A 21,666-nucleotide genomic window follows, 5' to 3' on the forward strand; every position below is an offset into this window, starting at 1 on the left:
ACAGAACCTACCAGAAAAGAACAAGTACAAAACACTATCGTGATCAGTCTTCTGGACACAATCCCCAATGCCCATGTGTGTGACCGCCCCAGACTCAGTGGCTGGCCCAGGACTCGGCCAGGGGCCACGGACATGGGTCACAGCGTCAGAACCAGGAGGCAGAGCCCCATTCTCTTCTGGGCAACATGACCTGGAATTTCTGCCACCGCGATCGCCGCGGCTGCCACCTCCAAAGTTGTGACGAGCTATTTCCACAGTAAAAGATTCCTCCCCGTGAATGAGTACGATTTGCAACGTGCCGTCGCCCGGGTGCCGCTTCAGCTTAAGTGGATGGGCGCGTACTCCGGCCTTCGGGTCTGGATAATTTTTGGTTTGGGTCTCTTCATTCTTTCCATCTCATCTTCCTCCTCGTTCTCCTGATCGCTCTCGCACACGTGGACCACCACGCTGGGGGTGGTGTCGGTCGCGGCGTGCAATTCGTACTTTTCCCCTGCGGAGAGAAAATCACCGCAGGGTAACTCAGCCCTGGTCGCCGGGGACCAGAAAGCAGGAGCACCTGGGAACGCAGTCCAGAAAGCTCAGGGCTCAGGACCATACTTGCAAAATCTTTGCAAAAACCTGCTGGCTGAAGCGCCCACCCAGGAGATACTGTTCAAGCTCAGTGTTAAGTGAATGAAGCGCGAGTGGATTCTATCATGTCTACTTTCTAGAAAGACTCCAAAAAGCGTCTCTAAAGGACTGGCAGGTGCTGGAGAGGGAGGAATTTTCTGAGCAGTTCTTCTTGCCTCCAAGCAGTCTGACAAGCAGTCAGTGCTTGTCAGAGGACAGCACCGTCGGCTGCTCTTGCACCCCGGCAGACCCCAACCCTCAGGGGTGCTACTGCACCCACTAGGCGCTGCTGGGCGGGGCAACCCTTCCTCCAAGTGGCCATTTCCACCTTGACCTTCATGCCTGGACTGGCAGGAAGTAACACGATTCCTGCTTTCTGCCAGAGGGGACTTCCGCAGGGGCAATGTTTTTGGAAATGTGATCTTTTCCACATAAAACTGCTGATGGTCCAAGAAAATAAAACCTTAAGTGCTCAAAGGGACATCAGGTTGCTGGTGGAGAAGGGGGAGTTGATGGTCTCAGCATTTATCCCACTGCCTCCAGGCACAGGGCAGGAGGGCGGCTCGACCTCTTCACCCCACCACCCCGCTGTGCCTGCCCCTCACCCCAGTCCTGTCGGGACACAGCTGCTGCCATTTTGGTGTTTCTAAATCTCAGGCGCTGCCTGCAGGCCGGGTGCCGTTTGAAGTGCTTTTTAAATCATGTCCTCACCCCCTGTTCCTGACTCCACCAGGTATCACCCGCTTTGTGGACCAGCAGCCTGAGGCTAAGTACCGTGTCCTGCAGAGGACTGCCCCTTTTCCTGTCCAGAGGTTCAGAGGGGGAGCACCCCAAGGGACCCAAAGGGAGTCTTTATTTCACTGTGATTTTTGTTCCTCCTCTGCATGTCATAGAGGCCAGAATCATGGCCATGTGTGGAGTGACTGTGGCTAAAAATGCAGTTTCTAGAAGGGGAAGGGGTTCCGTTTTCCCCTTCCAAAGCCCCACAGTCATCCCCACTTGGGAATGAGGAAGGGAGGCTGAGTCTGACCACCCATAGGGGCTGTGCTCAGTGGTGGGGGGTTGTACTCACCCCAAATTTGTACGTCCCCCTAAGACACAAAGCCAGAGGCAGGCGGGATGCTCCTGACACAGGCCAAAGTGACGAGGAAGGATGTGGATAGAGACGCTGGGCCAGCGGGGTCCAGAGGACCATGGAGGGTAGTGGGGGGGGGGGTCTCTGGTCTAACTCTGCACATCTTTTCACCCCCCTCCCCCCCGGCCAGTGCTGCTTACCTGGCCCGAGCTTGGAGATAGCATATAAAAGATCATAATTTATGACAGGGGTGGCGTCTTCCACTTGCTTCCAACCAACCGGCGGAGAGGCGGGAGGAGAGATCAGAAACTGCTTGTCAGGATTGGGGGGAGCCAGGTGTGAGCTTCCTATGTGCAGAGTCTGGGGAGAGAAAGAAATGCAAGTGGCACTTAATGACCCTGCGGGAAGATGGGGTGAAAGGACAAATCCACGCCTAGACACCAGAACAGGGGTGGCTCAGGGATGACTCCTAAAAGGTCTGTGTGGGGAGGCAAAAGGGAGGTGTGAACACTGGTTAAGGCGCCCACGTGTTCGGAGACCCTCCCATGACTGTGGACTCGCAGGTACAGGGACCGCACATGTTAAACCGAGCTGGGCAGCCAGACTAAGAACGGAGATGGCTTTAGCATAAATAGAAAAAATAAGGCCACTCTCACTGAGGTAAGAAGGGCTCTAAGAAACCATTTCTTCTAGCTCCATATCACCAAAGCTGAAGGATGTGTTGTTTCCAGGGACCAGCAGGGACGGGAACCCAGGACTCCCTCCACCCACCACACTCTCCGGCTTCCTGCTCCCAGCAGCTCGGTGCTTCCCTGGGCTTCTGCATCAGATGCCAGACGTGAGGACAGCAAAAAGCATGCACCTTCCAGCAGGTCATAAAGGAAGAATAACCTGTGATCCTCATTTGGCTTAGACGTGATACTGGAGATTAGGGGGCTCCAGGAGGAGCGTAACTCAAAATCCTCAGAGTTGGGTTTTTGTGTGTGTGTGTGCAGTTGGCCATGAGCTCAGGGGTGCCCACCCCTGCGAAGTCAAAACCCCGAGTAGAGCTTTTGATCACCTCAAAACTTAACTCCAGTCGTGCCTTGGTATCCTGGCGGGGGCCTCTCCCCACGCCCAAATCCTCCAGCCCCCGCATCCCTTGCAGAGCACACCCTCATGTGCGGGTTCTGCAACCTGCGTCTGCGGCTGAACCCCAGGATGCCGCGCCTGTGGGTGCAGAGGGCCTCGCCTGCGGGTGCAGAGGGCCTCCCTGCACTGAATAACCCGCGCATAACTGGACCCCAGCAGTTCAAACTGTGTGTTCAGGGGGTGACTGCACTTCAAACTTCTTTCCCCTGCCCAAATCTTCACGATGAACATGCATTACATTAATCGTCAGAAAAAGTCGTGGATTAAGTGACTCTTAGCTGGACCAAGTGATCCTTAAGCTAGACTCCCCACCACCCCCCGGCGCCCCACCCCAGGATGCAGAGGAAGGGACCGTGTTCACGAGGCAAAGCCCCCGCCCACCGCCAGGGGGCAGTGCATCCCAGGGGTAAGTGCTGGCCGCACCGAGCAGGCCCTTGGACTTGAATTGAAGAAAGGGCATTTTGATGTCCTCCCGCCAGCCTCTGTGCAGGGTCTGCTGGTTCCCCATTCCCGTGCTGGGGAACTCAGAGACCCTACTCCAGCTGTTAGAACCTGCCCTGGGATTGTGACTGCCTTCAAAGTGGGCCCCCCACCATCACAGGCAGCCTGGGTGCCCACTGTCTCTCTCAAGTCCAGCCTGCAGCCTGTGCAATGTGCAGAGGCCTCGAGGACTCCAGGTGCCGCGGCCAGTGAATGCTTGGCTGACAAGCTTCAGAGACAAGGAACCCCCCTGGTCTGCTCTGGGGACCAAGCCCTTAGCCTCCACCCTCCAGCAAAGTCATAAGCCCCCTCTGCACTCAGGCAGCCATGTCCACAGCACCCCACCCGACAGCGTCCCTGAACCAGGATAGGCATGTTTCTCCCATCTTTTCTTCACTCAAGGTTGAGGCCCATTTCTTGTTTTCTTTATAATTAACAATAATAATTAAGGTTTTTTTTTTTATTGTGGTAATATTGGTTGACAAAACCGTGTGTTTTGGGGGTACAGGTTCACACCACTTCAGACGTCTAGATTCATGTGCTTGGCACAAAGGTCCCCCAAACCTCCCACAGAGCTCTGGGGCCAGTTCTGAGGCCACTTTCCAATACTCCCTGGGGTGTTCTTAAAATAGGTGAGACCCTGAATAACAGGTTGTGAATCTTGCTTTTCTTGAGCTAAACGGAGTATGTAATATAACCAAAGACCCCACTCACCTGAGCAAAATATAATTTCATTTCCTTTCCCAGAAATTCAGTCTTATGCAGCTGGAGTCTGGCATCCGCTGCAGATAAGGGGTTGCTGAAGTTTATTCTGACTCGCTTGAAGCTCTTAAAATACTGAAACGTGATGTCCTTGTCATATGTCCGAAAGAGGGCCTCAAATTTGGCCTGAAAAACAAAAATAAGAGGAGTTAAAATGAGGCCTGAGTCACAGCATCATTGCATTTCTCACTGAGGAAGCAAGTTGTTCATTGCAAGAGCACCTGGCTCCTTTCTTAGAGAAGGCAGCGAATCGCCTGTCCACCCCGAGACTCTGCCCCTTTCAATTCTGATACTGGGTATTTCATGAAAATGCAAGAACGTATGATTTACCACATTTATTTAGTCCATGGAACAATGGCCAATCCCTATACACTTCTCAGAGTCACAGAACATGCTTTATGAAGTGGCTCGGGCATCTTCCCAAGAGGTCACTCGTTGCCCCTCTGGACCAAGACGGCTCTTGTGTCCAACACCCACCCCCATGCCCTGCCTCTTGTCTAGGGCAGTCGAGTCAAGGGTGCTGCTCTGTATGGACATCAACTCTTTTGGGCTTAAAAGCATTGCAGCTAATTTGAAAAAAAAAAATTACTGACTTGGAAGACAATGAATAAAGTTTCTTAATGTAAAGGAAGCCATTTAAAACTAAAGCCTACGTTGGCCTCCCTGGGGACACAGGCAGTTGAGCGCCACACTGTGAAGCTGTTGGCAGCCTCTGCAGCGTGGGTTCGATCCCGGCTGGCTGGCGAGAATCCCACATGGCAAAGCAGACCTCTCCTGTTTCACCCGCTGCTCCCCTCAGCAGTGTACTTCGGTTCTTCTGCCTGCTCTGCTCCCCGCTCTGGCTCCAGTCAATCCTCTCACCCTCCCGAGCATCTGGCCTGTACCCTGGTTCTTGCATAAAAATAAATCTTTAAAAAAAATAAATAAAGCTAAAGCCCAGGATTGTTCTCCCACTTGCTCTGTTACTTTTTAACTCTCTAAAATAATACTGGTTTTAAAGATTAACACCCTGCAAGGCCCTTCTCTGCTTTCGTGCTCCCAGAGCCAGCAAAAATGGGATTGCAATGCCCGAGTTTGAGATGCGAGATCGAGTTCAAGGATTGCTTGTCTGGGGTCAGGAAAGCAATCTTCAGCCAGCTTCTTGGGAAAAGCCTGGGGAAGCAGGGGTGTGGGGAGCAGGGAGGCTGCTGGGATCCCTCCCAGAGTGGGAGGGTGGTGCTGCACAGCAGAAACTTTCAGAAAGGTGCCCGGGCTTCCAATCCCCAGGTTTTCAGAGCCTTTTCCCCAGGCCAAACCCTTAGGACAGGTTGTGGGGACCCAGTGAAAGGAGCGGGGGGCCCACCAGAGTCCGGCCTGGGCAGCTGACCGCCACACGGAGGGGAGCAGAAGAGGCTGCGAGCCTGGGGAGCTGTGGGTAGCACACACTTCCATAGAGGGGAGCGGATGCCACAGGAGAGGGGGAAGAGTCCCTGCTACAGACTGGGGGGAGAGGGGCCCTGGGTTGCTGCTCTGTGGCTGGTGGGGGGTTGTAAAGGGTGCCTGGGGGCAGCTCACAGATGCTCTCAGCCTTCCATTGGTGAGCGCCCAGGGCTTGTCCCTGAGGGCTTGTGCAGGGGTGAAAATGGAGGAGGCCAATGTGGAGCAGATGCCACAGGTCGGTTGCATCTGCTGCACGACCCTTTCTGAACCTCCTCCCGTGGAGGCGGGCTCTGGCATGCAGGGGGCCTGCGTCAACCCGGAATCTCGGATGACCTCATCAGCAGGCCCGGCGGCCAACCCTTTCGTTTTGAAGTCATGATTCAGAATTCAGGGGAGGTGACGCTGATGACTATTTTTAGAATGCAAGTCAGGGCTGAGCACCAGACGCGCCAGAACACACACGAGCCCCGGACCCCGTGCTACTACGATGCCACCCCCATCTCCTCTCCTGGGCTCGCTCGTCCTGACACCCGCTGCCCAGCTGGCCTCGTCGCTACTCCACCACGTAAGGCTGGTGATGAAAACACAGCCTTTGTTGTCCTTTTACACACGGGAGTGCTCGATCTCTACTTCCACAACTGCCGTCCTGGCCCACAAGCATCGTACGTGATTACAGAGTGGTTTGATTTATGAAAAAAAAGGTCACGTGTCCCGGAATGGCTTCGCGCTTAATATATAACCCGATCGCCACCCCCAGACAGAACCCTCTGGAGTCATTCATATACAACGCTGCTGAAAATCAGCTGGCTAGCGAGGGATGAAAACCTTGCATCTTAATCAAATAAAGAATAAAAGCACAGTAATTAAAATGACTAATTATATTAATTACCATCCATGAGCGCTGCCTCCCCGAGGTACACTTAATCCCACACTTAAGTTATTTATCTGGTTTTATTATTTGCTATAATAAATATAGCATTTTCTCCAGCTAGAGATCTGGAAACATTCTCGAGCTGGAGATTCACTCAAGCCTGTGAATGTACAAATATCTTTATAACATCCACTGGCTAAGATAAAGACAGAAGATTCTGAACTCCTGGTGTCAGAGCGAAACCTTCTGGCGACTGTCAGGAAAAAGACGTGCTGCCAAAAAGTTTACTTACAACCTGAACAGGAGGAAAGACAGACCTCATGCAAGCTGCCTTGCGGGTCTGGGGAGGACCCTGGAGGTTTCCAAACACCCAGAGCTTCAGAGTCCTTTACCTTTCACTCCCCAGGCAACATCTCTGGATTTCTTAAGGCTGACGGTATTTTGGGTTGCTCTCCAAGCCCAAACCCACCCATTCACCCCCCCACCCACAAGACAGCCTCAGACCCCTAACTCTTTCAGTTAACAGCCCCGAGTCATGTAATGCTTTGAAAACTCTCCCCCCAAATCACATTGTATGAGAAGCCTTACCCTGGTTTCACTTTCGCTGAAGATATCACTGTTTGCCACACAGGCAATCAGGGAGCTAAAGCTGTAGTTGAAGTTTCTAAAGTGCATATTGCTTTCTTGGAGTGAAAGCGCCAGAGACCCACGCAGTCAAGCCTCAACTGAGGTTCCGGATCAAAAAGCTGTGGGCTCTTTCCTGAGCCCGGGGTTTATAAGGCGTGGAGGTCCGGCCCTCGGGGTGGGGGTGGGAGGAGGCACAGCTTCCCGGGCATCCTGTTTGGACAGCAAATTCCTGAGTCAAGCTCTGCATGCTTGCAGGCAGACAGGGACAGAGTGTAAGTTTCTACTGGAAAGAGGTGACGTCAACACCTTAGTCATTTTCTCTATGCTAATTAACTTTGCTTGGGGAGAATGGAAAAAATAGCCGAGGTTTGCTTTGCAGCTGCTTTATCAACCCCTCTTGCAGAATAGTTTCCACTGGTAGTGATTCCATGGAGCCACTCAGACACCACGCTCCTCGGCTGAATGGGAGGACCCTTCTCAGGATGGAAAATGTTACAGAAGAAAAGGGACGAAGGTCGGCAGTAAACAGTCATTAGCCTCCAGGGGAGTTTTAAGGCTTTGGGAAACCTGGAAACCAAAGTCTTGGTGAATTGTTTGATCCCTGCAATTTCCTGAAAACCTCAGTCAAAGTTTCATGTTGGGGTATTAGAGAAAACACATTTTGAAATCTGCCTTGGTCAATGAAGTCTGTGTTTTGATTTGTTTTGTTTTTGTTTTTTTTGTTTTTTTTAGGAAAAAAGCGGACCTCAGTGGGAAACACTGCTTTTTTTTCCCCCCAATTGAACTTTATTGGATGAGATGTCCCAATTCCCACTTGTATTCCGCAGTAGGCTCGTGGGACGAGATCCACAATCAGGCCTAGGATTTTCATTGGAAACCTGATTCCTGTAATCTGGGAACCAAGAACATGCAATCCCTTTGATCATTTCCCAGCAGCTTCTGAATACAGAAAATGATAGGAGAATGTTTCAGAGATCCTAACCTCTGATGATGAGAAAAGAAACAAGAAGAGGTCCTGCTGGGAGACCCCCGACACTGAAAGTTTGGTTTTTTTTTTGCTAGGAAAGGAACAAGACAGAGGGGGAAGTGGGCTCAGCTGGCTGTTTCCAGGTACGGTGTCTGGGCTGGAGAGGCCTCCTGGGGTAAGGCCCTGGGTCTTTCCAAAGGCCGCCTTGAACTTCTGTGCACTTCACACACTAGATCACTAGGGCACTGGAGGAGGGCCCTGGGTCCTTCCCACTGCCCCCAATTTCATGTCACCTAAAGGCACTCAAGGTACTCAGAAAAGCATTTCTAGTCTAGGGGCACACGAAGACATCTCTCAAGCTCTCTAAAGTTAAAGGGAAGCCTGCCTTTCACACTGGAAAACGAACCCACAGTCAGCCGATCACAAACAGGGAATATGCAACTGGGAAAAACCCAGAGCATCTTCTCTCTCCAAAGGGAGATGCCACGACTTCTTGGATGAACAGTGTTGCTGAGTTTCCATGCAGGCACCTTGCTGCCAGGCACAGAGCTAGGTAAGAAGCCACTTACACCTGACTCTCAGCCCCCAAAGATCTAAATCTAAATACATCGGTTCAAAGAACCTCCCCAACAGCGCAGCATCAGCACCCAAGGGCAGGTCTAAGGGTGGCACCTGCAGCTTGTCCTGGAGGCCCCCAAAGACTGTGGTGGCCAGGTTGGGGGTGTGGGGGGCATTGGTGAGGGGAAGCTAGAGATGTCTCTGGAGAAGGAAGACGTATGGGGAGCCAGAAGGAAATGTGGAGGAGGCACATGGAGCAGAGACATGGGAAGAAGCTGCACCTGCTTCTTGGCCTTGGACTGATTGAAACAAACGTGGCTGAGAGTCTATGGGGAGGTCAACAATGGCAGCTTTTATCTTGATTTTCTTCTTTCTGTCCCAGACGTGCTGGGCCTCTTCTGTCCCTTTCCTCTGGGTCCCCGCCAGGAGGTGCCTTAGACTTGTGGCAGGCTTTTGGGGTCTCAGTGGCCCTGGTTTGTGCCAACCCTGTTTGGCTGGGCAGTTACCCACGAGGGGACGGGTAACTCTGGGTGCTTGATTTGGAAACTTTATTCTTCCCCTTTTCTGTATTGCACACTAGTTGTATTAAAGTTCCTTTCCATGGAAGGGCTTACGCACTGGAGTATGCTTTGTCTTGATGTGGTGGAGGGCAGAACCTATTTAGAGAGAGCAGTTTTGGGGGTTTTGGGGTGCCCCTCATCCTGCCCAATAACATACCTAGGCCGAGAGTAGCAAAGGAAAGAGAGGAACAGGGACCTCCTCACCCCTCTCCCCGCAATCCCACACGTCCATCTTCTCTTCTTCCTTCTCCTGTCCCCGCTCGGCCTCCCTGCCCCGTCTTCTGTCTGAATCATGACCTGAAGCTCCAGGTCAAATGTGGTCAAATTTGGAACTTTACTGCTCGTCTGAGACAACTCTTTCTGAGCTCCCCCAACTTTACACTTCTGGCTTCTTTCTATGAATGGGCATGAAAACTGGTGTCTGAAGACTGCTCTGTCCTCTTTGCTCCTAGAAATAACTGGGCAGTGATAGATCTTCCCCGAGGTTGCTCCCCCTGAGCCCAACAAGATGTGTCCTTCCCTTCCTGTCTGAACTGCTGGTTCTAACTCCTGCTGAGCTGGATTCAGTGACCCTGACTGCTTCCATTTACAGGTGGAGAAAAGGGCTCAGGACAGCAGCAGCTGCAGGGAGTCTGGGCCAGACGGTGGCAAACGTCACTGGGTCATGCACACAGTGTCCCAGGGCCGGGACCAGGAGGGAGGGTGCCTGGGGTCGGCATCTGGGCTTCGACATGAGTGGCCTCGACGTGGGTCACCCTGAGGAGCGCAGCTCCTTCCTGGTGTCGGAACCCCCTGACCCACCGGCCGGGGGGACCACAGCTGTCCTGCACCCACGGGTAACATGGCCTCCCGCGCCCCTCAGGGCCCCTTCGCGGGCTGAGCTGACACTCACATGCAGAAAAAGCAAAGGGACAGACAAAACCAAACTCGGCCCAGCCCTGGAAATCCACTGCAGAATTGAGGCCCCCAGGGGGAGGCTGGGAGGGGAGCCCAAGGGAGGGGCCCATGGGCTGCGGGGGAGGGTTATGGGTGCTCTGGGGTGGGTGTGGGAGGCCACACACCCCAAAGAGGTGTGACTGCGCCCCTCAGTGTGCCCACAGTGTCACAAGCCGTCACCTCAACAGTAACAAAGAACCTCTGCTCTTTGGCTGCGTCTTGTTGTCTATGAACGTGGATTTCCACACGTCCTTCCAGCCAAAGCCTTGACTCTGCACGTCGCGGCTGCCTCCACCAAGAGGAAAAGTGGATTTGCAGCGAGTATTTTTAAAAAGCTGACGGTCCCCTCGGCCACCCGCGGCCAGGAGGCGCGCCCTGGGGACTCTGGCTGCAGGGAGGGCGCCGGGGGGGCAGCGCGTGGCCTTGCTCGGGGCGCACCTCGGCCGGGAGCCTCCCGCTGGGGAAACTGGAACCAGGAGTCAGGACAGACGCGCGGAGCCGCGGTCCCCTCCAGGCTGCAGATGTTTTCCATTTCTCCAGTTCACACCGTAAAACCCTCCACGCAGCTCTTTAACCTGCGTTTGCCTCCTCGGCTCCGGGCGGTCAGACCTATTTTCATTAAGCTGCTTCTATTTCTGGCGAGGAAAAGCTGAGGTTTCTGTTGCATTCCACCCTCCCCGTTACAGCATTCCCAGAGCCCCGTTAGGGCGAGCTCAGCGGGCCCCACAGAACCCCCCAGGAGTTTACGGCTCCGCCAAGAATGTGGCAGGCGAGGCGGGCCTGGAAGAGGTGCCCGGCCGGGCGCGAGGAGGCGGCGTCGGTGCGGTTGTCTGGCACGCGGGCGGGACGCGCTCCTCGCCTCCGGGACGGTGGGCCAGCTTTATTCTTGTTTAACGCTTGCAGCCTTGGCCCCCAGGATTGGGAGGGTTGCTCCCTGAAAATTAGAGGCCGGGGCTTGCACGCTTGCTCACCTCTGTCTTTCCCGTGTGCAGGGGCCCTGAGCCCGGAGGCTCCGTCCTCCACTCGCCGCTGGAGAGCAGGGCAGGGGTCTGGACAGCCATCGGGTGTGGGGGCGAGGGTGCCCCGCAGCACCCCATCTCACTGAAAATGATTCCCAGCCTCGGACGGGCACAGTGTTAGGAGAGCCAGGCTTGCCCTGCCTCTGCCTCAAATTCCACACTAATTCCAAGGACCTGCGCGCGCCGAGGCAGTGCCCTGTGTGACTGGAGCTCATGCCCCCCCTTCATTCTCAGGCCCTCTGGCTGGACTGTCCAGGGCACCTTGGATGTTGTCTCCTATCACTTCATGGGTACATGAGAGTTCTGTGGGTTCTCTGTGCGCCCACCCCACCCCCCAGCATGCCAGCGCAGACAGCCCCTGCAACCACAGTGACTTCCGACCCCCTATGGCCTTGGCTTCTTGCTACAGTCCAGCGTGTCGTTCCCACAACATAAAACTGCCCAAGCTGAGCTTATTACATTCCTCTCCTATCATAAGCACCGCAGAGCTGTTCCCTTAGGTTGAAGATGACTCATTAAGCATCCATCTGTTCATCCATCCATCTATCCATCCGTCACCCACCCATCAGACCATCCACGTAGCCCCCACTCATCCATCATCTATCCATCAGCCACCCAGCATCTTTCCTCTACCCGTGCATGTGTCCACGCACCTATCTGTCCGTTCATCATTTATCCACCCAACCAGCCATCATCCACCCACAGTTCATCCCTCCATCCAACCACCAATCTGCTATCCCTCTTCCACCTGTCCAGGTGTCCATCCATACCCAGTATTCTACCCATCCTATCTTCTATCTACCACCCATCTGCCGTCCATCCATCCATATCACCTGAGCACTGTTCTAAGATACTGAGGATTTCAAAGTGAACAAAGAAGACAAAATTCTCCACCCTTGTGAGCTTACATTCTAGTTGGGGAGAAAAGGAAGAAGATGAGCAGGTGGAATGCATGTAGCATGTTTAGCTAGTGAGAGGTGCTGGGAAGGCAGCGAGGAGGGACAGGAAAAGCTGGGGAGAGCAAGTATTAAAAGACTCGCCAGGGAGACCTCCGCGAGATCACATGTGGATGTGTCAGTTCTGAAGGGAGCGGGGAGTGAAGCACAGGGTGTTGGGGGGCTGCGTTCCAGGACACAGAACCGCATCCCAAGGCAGGAGTACCCGGCACGTTGCAGGCCTGGCCAAAGGCTTCCGACGGCCGCAGAAGAGGGACACAGTGGCTGGGAACGAGGCCAGGCGAGACCTTTAGGAGCGGGAAGGACTCTGCTTGTATTCTGACTGACGTGGGAGCCAGGAGAGGGTGTGGAGCAGAACAGGGGTGTGCTCTGACCTCCATGTGCTAGAACCACTGCAATGTCTGGGTTCAGAGCAGAACCACAGGGCAGGGCAGAAGTGAGGTGTCCAGTGAGGCATGTGGGCATGGAGCCCCTGGGTCCCCTAGGCAAGTCCATTTCTTCAACCAGCTCCTCCCTTGTCTCTTCTCTGCCTGTCAAACTCCTATTCATCCTTTAAACCCCACTACAAAAAGCACTTCTCCAGGAGGCTCCCTCTTTGTCCTTTACCTGGTAAGCTCCAGGCTCTCACCAGTCAGCCTGGCATCTAGTTACATTCTTACTGGGCAATCTCCCTGCTACGTGGCGAGCCACACGCGGGCCACACTCTCTGCTCGTGGCGTGGGACCTGGTGCTTGTGATGTTCAGGGACTTGCAGGAGGGAAGGGGCAGGCTCAGAGCCAGGTGAGATTCACCAGGCAGCCCAGGGACACGGCCTTTTGTGCTTGCCCACAAAGCAAAGGCCTTGCCTTCCTTTTTGCCCCAGGAGGTAATTCACATGTTGACTCAGTGGGTTTACCTTCTCGGTCCTGGCTGTGTGTGGGGGGGTGGCTCAAAGGGCACCTGGTCTGGGGCTGCACCACCAACTTAACCCTGACACCCAAGACCTGCGATCCTTCTTACAGGTCTAGGGCAGTATCTCTATCACCTTCTCGTGGGTCGGAAGAACATTTTCCACTGAATGTGCACTTTCTTAAATGCCTACTTCCGGGAGGGGCATTATTAAGGTGCTCAGCGTATGAGAGAACATGTATAGAATTTACAAATAAAATGTGTTTACTGGAGGATGTGCTTAAAAATCTTGTACCAGGGCCTCCCCGGTGGCGCAGCGGTTGAGCGCTGGGCTGCGAAGCTGCGCGCAGCCTCTGCAGTGCCGGTTCAATCCCCAGCTGCTGGCGAGGGTCCCACATGGCACACAGACCTCTCCTGCCGCGCCCGCTGCTCCCCTCAGCAGTGTATTTTGTCGGTCTGCCTGTTCTGCTCCCCGCTCTGGCTCTGGTGAACTCTCTCACCCTCCTGCACTTCTGACTGTGACCCAGTGCCTGTATAAATAAATAAATCTTAAAAAAAAAATAAAATTCTTGTACCAGTGAGATTCGTGATCAAAAGTGTTTGGAGGTCATTTGAGCACGAGGGTGATTCAACACCCAAATTTCTGCCTCTTCGTGATGGTCAAGTGTAAGAAAGAGAAAGGGAGAACGATTCTTTTTCATCTCACCAGGAACTTCCATTTCTGCTCACTGTCAGAGATAATCGGGGAATGGGCTCAGGGGAGGCCGGCTCGGGAATGCACTGCTCCCAGCAAGCTTATTACTCAGAACATGTGCTGGGCCAAGGCAGGGGCTTGAGTTCAAAGTCAGAATAAAGCAGAGCAGAGAACCTTCTTTTCCTGATGGGCTTCAAGGACTCTGACTGGGACGCCCAGATGAAGGCTGGTTCTCCGCTGCAGGGGGTGAGGACTAAGAGCCCAAAGTCTGAAATGAGAACCTCACGTGCCATGACAATCACCTGTAACTTTCCTCAGCTTTCATCTTCTGCAGCTGGAGGCTAACACAGGGGAAATGACAATATCCTAACATCAGCCGGGCGCCGCTCTGATATTTCGAGGGGGGTAAAAAAAAAGAAGAGAAAAACCTGAAATATCATTTGATACTTTGCATGTATTAGGATAAGAGAGTGGACAAATAATTTGTATTCGGGATAACACAGACCTTTCAATTCCCTAAACAAGACACAAGTGGCCCGTGACGCGTGCAGAAGACGCTGGACGTGGAGTTTAGCGGAAGGCTGCTGGTGTTTTGCTGAAGTTTATGGTGGAATAAAGAAAGATTTCCATCACCAAAAATAAATAAAATGAAGTGAAATAAAATAACCAGTTGATGGTTATTTTATGGGAGGAAGTAGGGAGGAAGGCCAGTTCGGATTTATACCTTGAGATAGAGGTCATGGTTCTTGTGAGATTTCATCTTGTTTGTTACATTCCATGTGCGCCTGAAATCCCATTAACTTGTTTCCTTATTACCTCAATCTTTCCTTAGCACATAAAGGTTAACCATCCCTCTGTAACTTCTTGGAAATGCACTGCTTGCAAGACTTAAGGAGGAGAAACAGCCACAGGCAAATCAAAGCTCTCCTTAATAACTTGGGGAGCAGCAGCTGCGGATTAAGGAGGCACCATTTATTTAGAGCTGGCTGCGGCCAGAGCCGCCCTCATTAATCACTCCTTGTTTGCTCTCTTTCGTTTACTCCTTTCCAGACCCACCTTACTTTAATTACTGATTTTAACTTCTGCTTTGCTGCCATGGCCAGGCTGGGCCCTTGACTGCAGAGACAAAAGTCTGGGCAAGAACTATTGTCTAGCAGTGGGGGGCTGAGAGGGGTGCTGCTTTGGGTTCCTGGGTCTCCTGACCTGGTTGCCTTCCACTTTCCTAGACTGACCTGCTCCCATCAAGTAGCTCCCTCTGCTTCTAAGTGTGAGCGCCGCTTTCCAGAGCTGAGCTTTCCTGCCGCCTGCACTGACCCGGGGAGCACACATGACAAAGCCGGGTGAGGGTGCGTGCCTGTGCCCTCTCGCGCTGGGAGGTTCTCCAGGGAGGATGGCACAAACACCCCGCCAACACCTGGCGGTGACTGGGCAGCCCTCAGAAGATGAAAGGTGAGGTCCTGGAGGACAGGGGAGAGTGGGGCGAATATCACCATCTGTGACTCTCTAGTACCAGAAGTCAAACACCCTTTGCTAAGTGGAGTTTGCATCCACCTCCAATTGGAAAGTTCAAGAATCAGCTCAGGACTCATTTTTTGCCAAGTGCAGCAGGAAAGGGAGTGACGGTCTTTGCGACTCTTTCCGTGACACCCCCAGGCCCTGCATAATTCCCTTCTGACACGGTCAGAAAGGTGATCTGAAAGTGGATTGAGACCCATGGGTTTTCAGGGGGAAGTTTTTAAGTTTTAAGGTCTTTTCAACGACCATTTGGAGAAGCTGGCATTTTAAACTGCCCCTGTACAAATGCAGGATACAGTTGGATCGATCTTCCTATGTTAGCAAGACCGTGCTGACTTTTACAAAACCCTCCCGAGTGTGAGCTGCCCTGGGCTGCTCCATCCCGAGGGACCTCCTACCCTCTGCAGGGGTGCAGCAGTGACCCGCTGCCGCCACCCACCATCTGTATGCCCGACCAAATCCAACAGTCATTGGTTACTTCCAGACTCTGAGACGGAAGTTCCTGAGCAGGAGATTTGGCAGGGAGTCCCCCAGAATCAACACCCAGGGAAGACGTAGGGAGAGAAGGGAGAGCAGGCAGAGAGGTAGAACTATAAGTGGGTCAGCTCTGGGATAAGGGCTACCTGGGGGGGGGGGGGGTAGGGAGGTGGCTCTGTTCATCCAAAGGAATCCCCAACATCTTTTATACCTGAAGGGGCCAAAGGTATGTTGGTTTCCCCCAACCAACCAAGCAATCAACAAACCAGACCCAAGGTCAGTGAGACAACCAGACCCGAGATCAAGGAGCCACCAAGTCCCAAGGTAAAATATTTGTACCCTAAGTTAATTTTCTGAAATTTCTCACAAGTATGACACGCCAAATCATAATTAGCTTATCGATCTGTGTAAGAAACTTCAAGAGGAATATGGTAAAATAAGTAGGAAACTCAACAGCTTAAACTTGCAGTATAAACCAAGGCCACTAAAACCGGGTCCAGGCATTTATTTCAGTCCTAGGAATTTATTCTAAGGAAATCCTCAGGAGTCCTCAAGATTCATATGCAAATCTATTCCCTGCAATGCTGTTTATGCAAACGACACCTGGAAGCAACCTACACATCCTACAGGTGACCAGCCAGGACATTCCTCAGGCTGGGAGCCCATGGCAGGAGAGAGGAAGATGCTGCAGCTTGTGCTTTGAAAGTAACAGCAGGTGACAAGCTTCTCTGTTTTGGTGAAAAGAAAAATACATACGTGGTAGAATTAAAGATGTTTTCCTTTTACTTCTCTGGACTTCCAAGAATTTCCACAATGAACACCTATTACTTGTTTAATAACAAAAAGGCTTTTCTCCTTCTGCTCCCTGCTGCCACATGTCCTATGAGGATGGTCACAGAAACCGGAGTTAACAGACCCACCATGTAAGGCCAAAGGGTCGTCGCCGAGGAACTGGAGCCCTGTTCTGTGCACGGTGGTCCAGCATCCCAGACTTTCATTTCTTTGCACTGGATTTGTTCTGCATAGTTCCCAAACCTGGTAATTTTGAACCCACTGATATTTTACAATATCGATGGTTGAAAGAATCTCATTTCTTACCCGAATACCTTTGAAAACAGGAATTTCATCAGAAAATATTGACTTTGTCTCTATTTATAACCTCTCCTGCCAACGGCACTTATCTGATGTAATGCCCGGCTAACAGTTAAGCTGGCTGAGCCATTCTCACCAGCTGGGGCTGGCCAGGCTGGGAAACAGCCATGGACTCTGTCCTGTGCCCGGTGGGCAGCTGGGCCCTGCCCTGCATTCGTGTAGCAGGTCTCAGCCCCACGGTCTGGAAGCTCACAGTGTGGCCAGCAGAAAGTCTTCACATTCTTCGGAAACTCTCCCGTCCGGGCATTGCATAAGCCCTAAAGCAGTGCCTTCTCTGAGCAAAGCTATCAAATTCTTTCTGGTCATTGCCATGTCCTCCATCCACTCCCTCCTCATCACCCTGTTGTCTGTCTTTCCCACTGTCCTGGGATCACATCCAGGTCTTTTTTTCTCCCTGGCACGGCCCCATCTTCTGCACCTCCCATCTAACAGGGCTGGAATGTTACCCCATGACTTCTTCCCCGAAAGGCATCGATGGTCAAAGTTGATTGATGTAAAAGACCTCCCAGATAATTTGTGCGTAATCAGAAAATTCTGATATCCCAGTCTCAGGCCCACAGGAATGCGTCCCTACGGGGAAATCCCAGGCAGCAAGTCAGTGGACAGGAGGGCTCTGCCGGCCCGGGTGCTGCCGACCTGGAGAGGAAACGCGTGTTTTCGGGAACCGACACTGAGCAGTCTTGGGCGGGATGGGTTGGGCCGAGGATGGGCTTTGAAGTCTACAGGAAACACTCTCATCCATTGGTTCATTCAGCCGCCACGCGCGTGCCTTCTCCAACTCCAGGATGGGGCGAAATGACACCCTTACATATTCCCAGAACACCAGGCCACCTAGTCCGTAGCCTTATCCCCTTTCCTTGGTCTCCTCTCCACTAAATGAAGGGCGGATGGAGCCGCGACACGGGAACACTTAGGATTCTCCGTAAGTATTTGCTAAACGCGCGCGATGGCCGAGGACTTGCTTTTGCAGTGAATTGCGGGCGTGGGTGGAGATGTGAGGATGGAAGTGGGGGCCACAGTGAAATGGGCCATGAACCAAGGAGTTCTGTAGCCTCTGGAATGCGGGAGGAGGCAAGGAAGCCGATCCCCCAGAGGGACCGAGCCCTGCTGACACAGTAATTTCAGTAATTTCAGAGCGACAACCGACTCTGACCTCCGGAAGCTAAGAAGACTGGGTGGTTTTCAGGCACTACATGCGCCATAGACTGTCTGAGCAGCCGTAGGAAACTTATCCAGGCTTTCACCTTGAGGAAGGTAGCTTTACGGGACACAAAGCAGACAGAATGACGGCGAGGGATGGCTTTTAAGATCAATAAACTGCCACCTCTTTATCCCTCATCCTGACGCAGCCCCCTCTTGGGTGTGCCAGGCCCAGCGGTGGACCCGGGCACAGGAGCCGCATGGCCCCGTCCCACCACCCAGCTCCAGCCCTAACCCGCTGGGGTCCTGGGTCAGCTGTCTGATTGGCTTGACCACCCATGGGCTGGTCCTCCTCTTAGCTAAGTTGTGGGACTGTGACCTCCAGGCGGAAGCCTCGGGTCTCCTGATCTGTACACGAGGCACATGTCAGGGCGTAGAATCAGCGTAGCTAAGTACTCCTGCAACTGACTCCCCAAGCAGCAGCATCTCCTGACCTGAGAACTGGCTACAAGTGCACATTTTTTGCCCCACCTACTGTACGAGGCAGGGCTCTGAAAGGCCTGAGATACCACTCCCTGGTGGGCACGCCCGGCTTAATCCCCAGGACATGGCAGAGACGGGCTGCACCCACCCCCACTAGGTCACCTACACAGCGCGATTGTGCAAAGGAGATTATCCAGGGCGAGCCTTGAAAGGGACCAGGCTCTTTCTGAAGTCCGGGATCCCCCCTTGCTGGCTTGGGGTGGAGGGATGGGCGTCAAAGAAGGCAAAGGCCTCCAGGAACCAGAGCAGACCCCTCGGTCCGTAAGGAAATGGGGATGGACAGTGCCCGGAGGCAGATTCTCCCCCACCCACAGAGTCCACAGGACTCCCACCCTTGGATGACCTTGAGCAGGGAGAGCCAGGCCTCGCCAGACTCGGTGGAGTCACTAAGTCTATGGTCCTCTGTTCCACAGCTCGGCCCACTCCAGTGCTTCCTGAGCCAGCAGCTGTGTCTGAACAAGTCCTCCAGCGGCCTGGGAGGCTCTTCCAGCGTGAGCGCCGCCTCTGGCTACATCAAGGGCCCGGGCACCGCGCTCCGAACATGTAGGTCCCGGGGGGTGGCAGTAGCTGCCACATTAGCCCACTATGTCTGAGGATCTTCTGGCTCCCACATGCATTTGAAAACATTTTAAAAGTATAGAAGAAAAACCCTTCAGACATGCCCTTTCAGGCACGGGAGCAGACTGACCAGCGATCATTCTGCCAGCACCAGACCAGGGGTCGTGCTGAGAGTCATTTTCCCTTCAACTGAAGGTCAAGGGCAGCGAGAGCGAATCCCCGTAAAGCAGCTGCAGGAGAGTTCTAGGGGCAGGCGGGACCGCACCTCGCATTCAGAGGGGCTGGGAGCAGGGGTGGTGGGCTGCTGGGCCCCTGCACCGTGGCTGGCTCAGCACTGGGTCTGGCACTCAGGCCTGTGGTCGGCGTGAGCTGCCTAGGGCTCCCCTCACCCCTTTATCCTTCGTCTGACTGGTCCTGACTCCAGCTCTCACTGTCTCTCCCCAGCGTGAGTGTGAGCACACCTCGTCCTTCCCGCCCCGTTTGCTTTTAACTTAGATCTGCCTTGTGTGTACAGTGTGTTTCGTACAGACAGCACAGGGCGGGTTTGGATCCACTTGGACAATCTCTTTTAGCTGGTACATTTATTTACTTGTCTGCAGGGACTTTCATTGTGTTATTGCTTTGAAACTTACTCCCATTCCTGAGATCCCTCTGGCCCTTCCCCACCTCCTGCCCCTTAATCTCAGAAACCTCAATCCGGTTATGCTGAGGATGTGGAGAAAGAGGACCCCGCATCCACTGTTGATGGGAGTGCAAGCTGGCGCAGGCTTTGTGGAAGACAAGGTGCAGACTGCTCCAAAAAAGGGAACTTCCATATGACCCAGGAATACCACTGTAGGCAGATACTCAAAGGCCATGAAAACAGTGATGTGAAAGGTTTACACACCCCTGTGCACATCAGCATTACTCACAATAGCCAAGGCATGGAACCCACCTTAGTGCCCAACAAAAGACTGGATAAAGCAACTGCTGAATATGTACTCAGTGGAATATTACTCAGCCATTAAGAAGATGAAATAGTGCCTTGTGGGACAAACTGGATGGATCTAAAATGAAGACGCTCAGGGAAATAAACTAGAAAATGAAAGACAGGCACTGCATGGCTCACTCAATGTCAGATGGAGGGGCAGCCAAGGAAGGGGGCGGCGAGTGCCCTGCGTGCAGGAGGGCACCCCCTGGAGGGCTGTGTGGCCTGGACGTCCACCTCTGTCCCGGGAAGCCAGGCCGCCGCTCCATGGAGACATGTGGGCCGTGACTCTAAGTCAGTAAAACCTAGCGAAATCCTCCTACCCCTTGACAGACCTCCGCCCGTGAGCCCCACGCTGGCAGTTGGGGTGCAGGCAGGCCTGGCCTTCTTGGGATCACCAGCCACACAGACTTCTCAGTGGCAAGTAATGCCTCAGAGAAACCCAAGAGGCCAGGGCCAAGGAGCATCACACAGACACACACACACATACACACACACACAAGCATGTGTGCACAGACACATGTGCACACACAGACATATACAGAGACACACACATGCACACACACAGACATACACAGATACACACAGACATACAGACACACGCATACACAGTGTCCTGGTATTGTAACAGGGTGGTCCCCAGGAAAGGGGGAGGTTCCCTGCCCCTCCCAAGGGAGGGTGGAGCTGAGCAGAAAGAGGAGAAGCTGCAGAAGAGACTGAGGAAGGAAGCAGGATGGAGCCAGGAGACCTGGAGGAGGCGCATGGAGCCTAGAGACACGTGAAGAAACTGCGCTTGTCTTTTGGTCGTGGACTGGGTGACACAGATGTGGGTGAGACCCGTGGAGAGGTGACCATGGCAGCTTTTATCTTGATGTTGATTTTGCTCTTTTCCTTCCGGGCTTGTTTGGTTGTTTGTGACCCTTTTCTGTGGGTCCCCACTGGAAGATGCTTTAGACTTGTGGCAGGCCTTGGGGCCTTGCTCTGGGCCATTCCCATATGGATGGACTTTTACCCACGAGGGGACGGGTAACTTTGGGTGCTTCATTTAGAAACTAGACTCTTTGCCTTTCCTGTATTGTTTCCTAGTTTTATTAAAGTTCCTTCCCATTAAAGTCTCATATGTTTTGTGTTGATGCGGCGGATGGCAGAACCCATTTAAAATAGGCAGGTTTGCGGGGCTTGGGCTGCCCCTCTTCCTGTCCTATAACAGTATCAGTTCTCGCTGGAACCCCATCTGGCCCGGGCAGGCAGGTGACTGCTCTGCAGTGTGGGCAGTGGAAGCTCATGCGTGCGGCCCACGTGTCCAAACCCGGCCGGGCACGTGGGCACACTGGCCTGACATTTTCCAAGAAAAGACTGTGTTGGTGGAGGCCTGTGCCTGGCTCCCCCCGCGGAGAGCGGACAGGCATGACTAAGAGAGCCATTTTAGAAATGAGGAAGTCGAGCTCCAGTTCCTGTGGTTTCTGATGAAAACTGCTGCAGGGTGGGCCCCGGGGAAGGAAAGCTCTGAAAAATCCCTGCTGTCTTCTGAGGAATGAGGACATCCTGGACCCGCAGACCCTGGACGTCCTAACCGCCTGAGAGCCTCCACTTTCGCTCCCCCTTTCTCCAAGGTGACACTAACGCCCTTTGGCAGGAGTCTTCCCTGTGGGCCCCTGTCCTCCACGGCCCGGAAGGCCTAACACCCTGCAGGCCCCTCTCCTGCCCCTCCCTCGCCGACCCCTCCAGGGCGCCCACCCATGCTGCAGCCCCCCTGCACCCC

At 53.4% G+C, this 21,666-nt stretch overlaps 1 protein-coding gene across 2 annotated transcripts in view; it reads right to left on the reverse strand.

The window, feature by feature from the left end:
- Positions 1 to 317: 317 nt before the first annotated feature.
- RCAN1 (regulator of calcineurin 1) overlaps positions 318 to 21,666 on the reverse strand; it is a gene marked incomplete at both ends in the record, with an annotated part of 72,418 nt that continues 51,069 nt past the window's right edge. The window contains 4 exons of one of the 2 annotated variants that reach the window (XM_084231845.1): positions 318 to 490; positions 1,885 to 2,044; positions 4,010 to 4,183; positions 6,936 to 7,022. In XM_084231845.1, coding sequence (XP_084087971.1) covers positions 318 to 490; positions 1,885 to 2,044; positions 4,010 to 4,183; positions 6,936 to 7,022 — 594 coding nt within the window. Of the gene's footprint in view, positions 491 to 1,884; positions 2,045 to 4,009; positions 4,184 to 6,935; positions 7,023 to 21,666 lie in introns of those variants that run through there. The other variant, XM_084231844.1, reaches the window with a different exon arrangement.

This window comes from Talpa europaea, assembly GCF_964194135.1.
Source record: "Talpa europaea genome assembly, chromosome: 4".
NCBI lineage: Eukaryota > Metazoa > Chordata > Mammalia > Eulipotyphla > Talpidae > Talpa > Talpa europaea.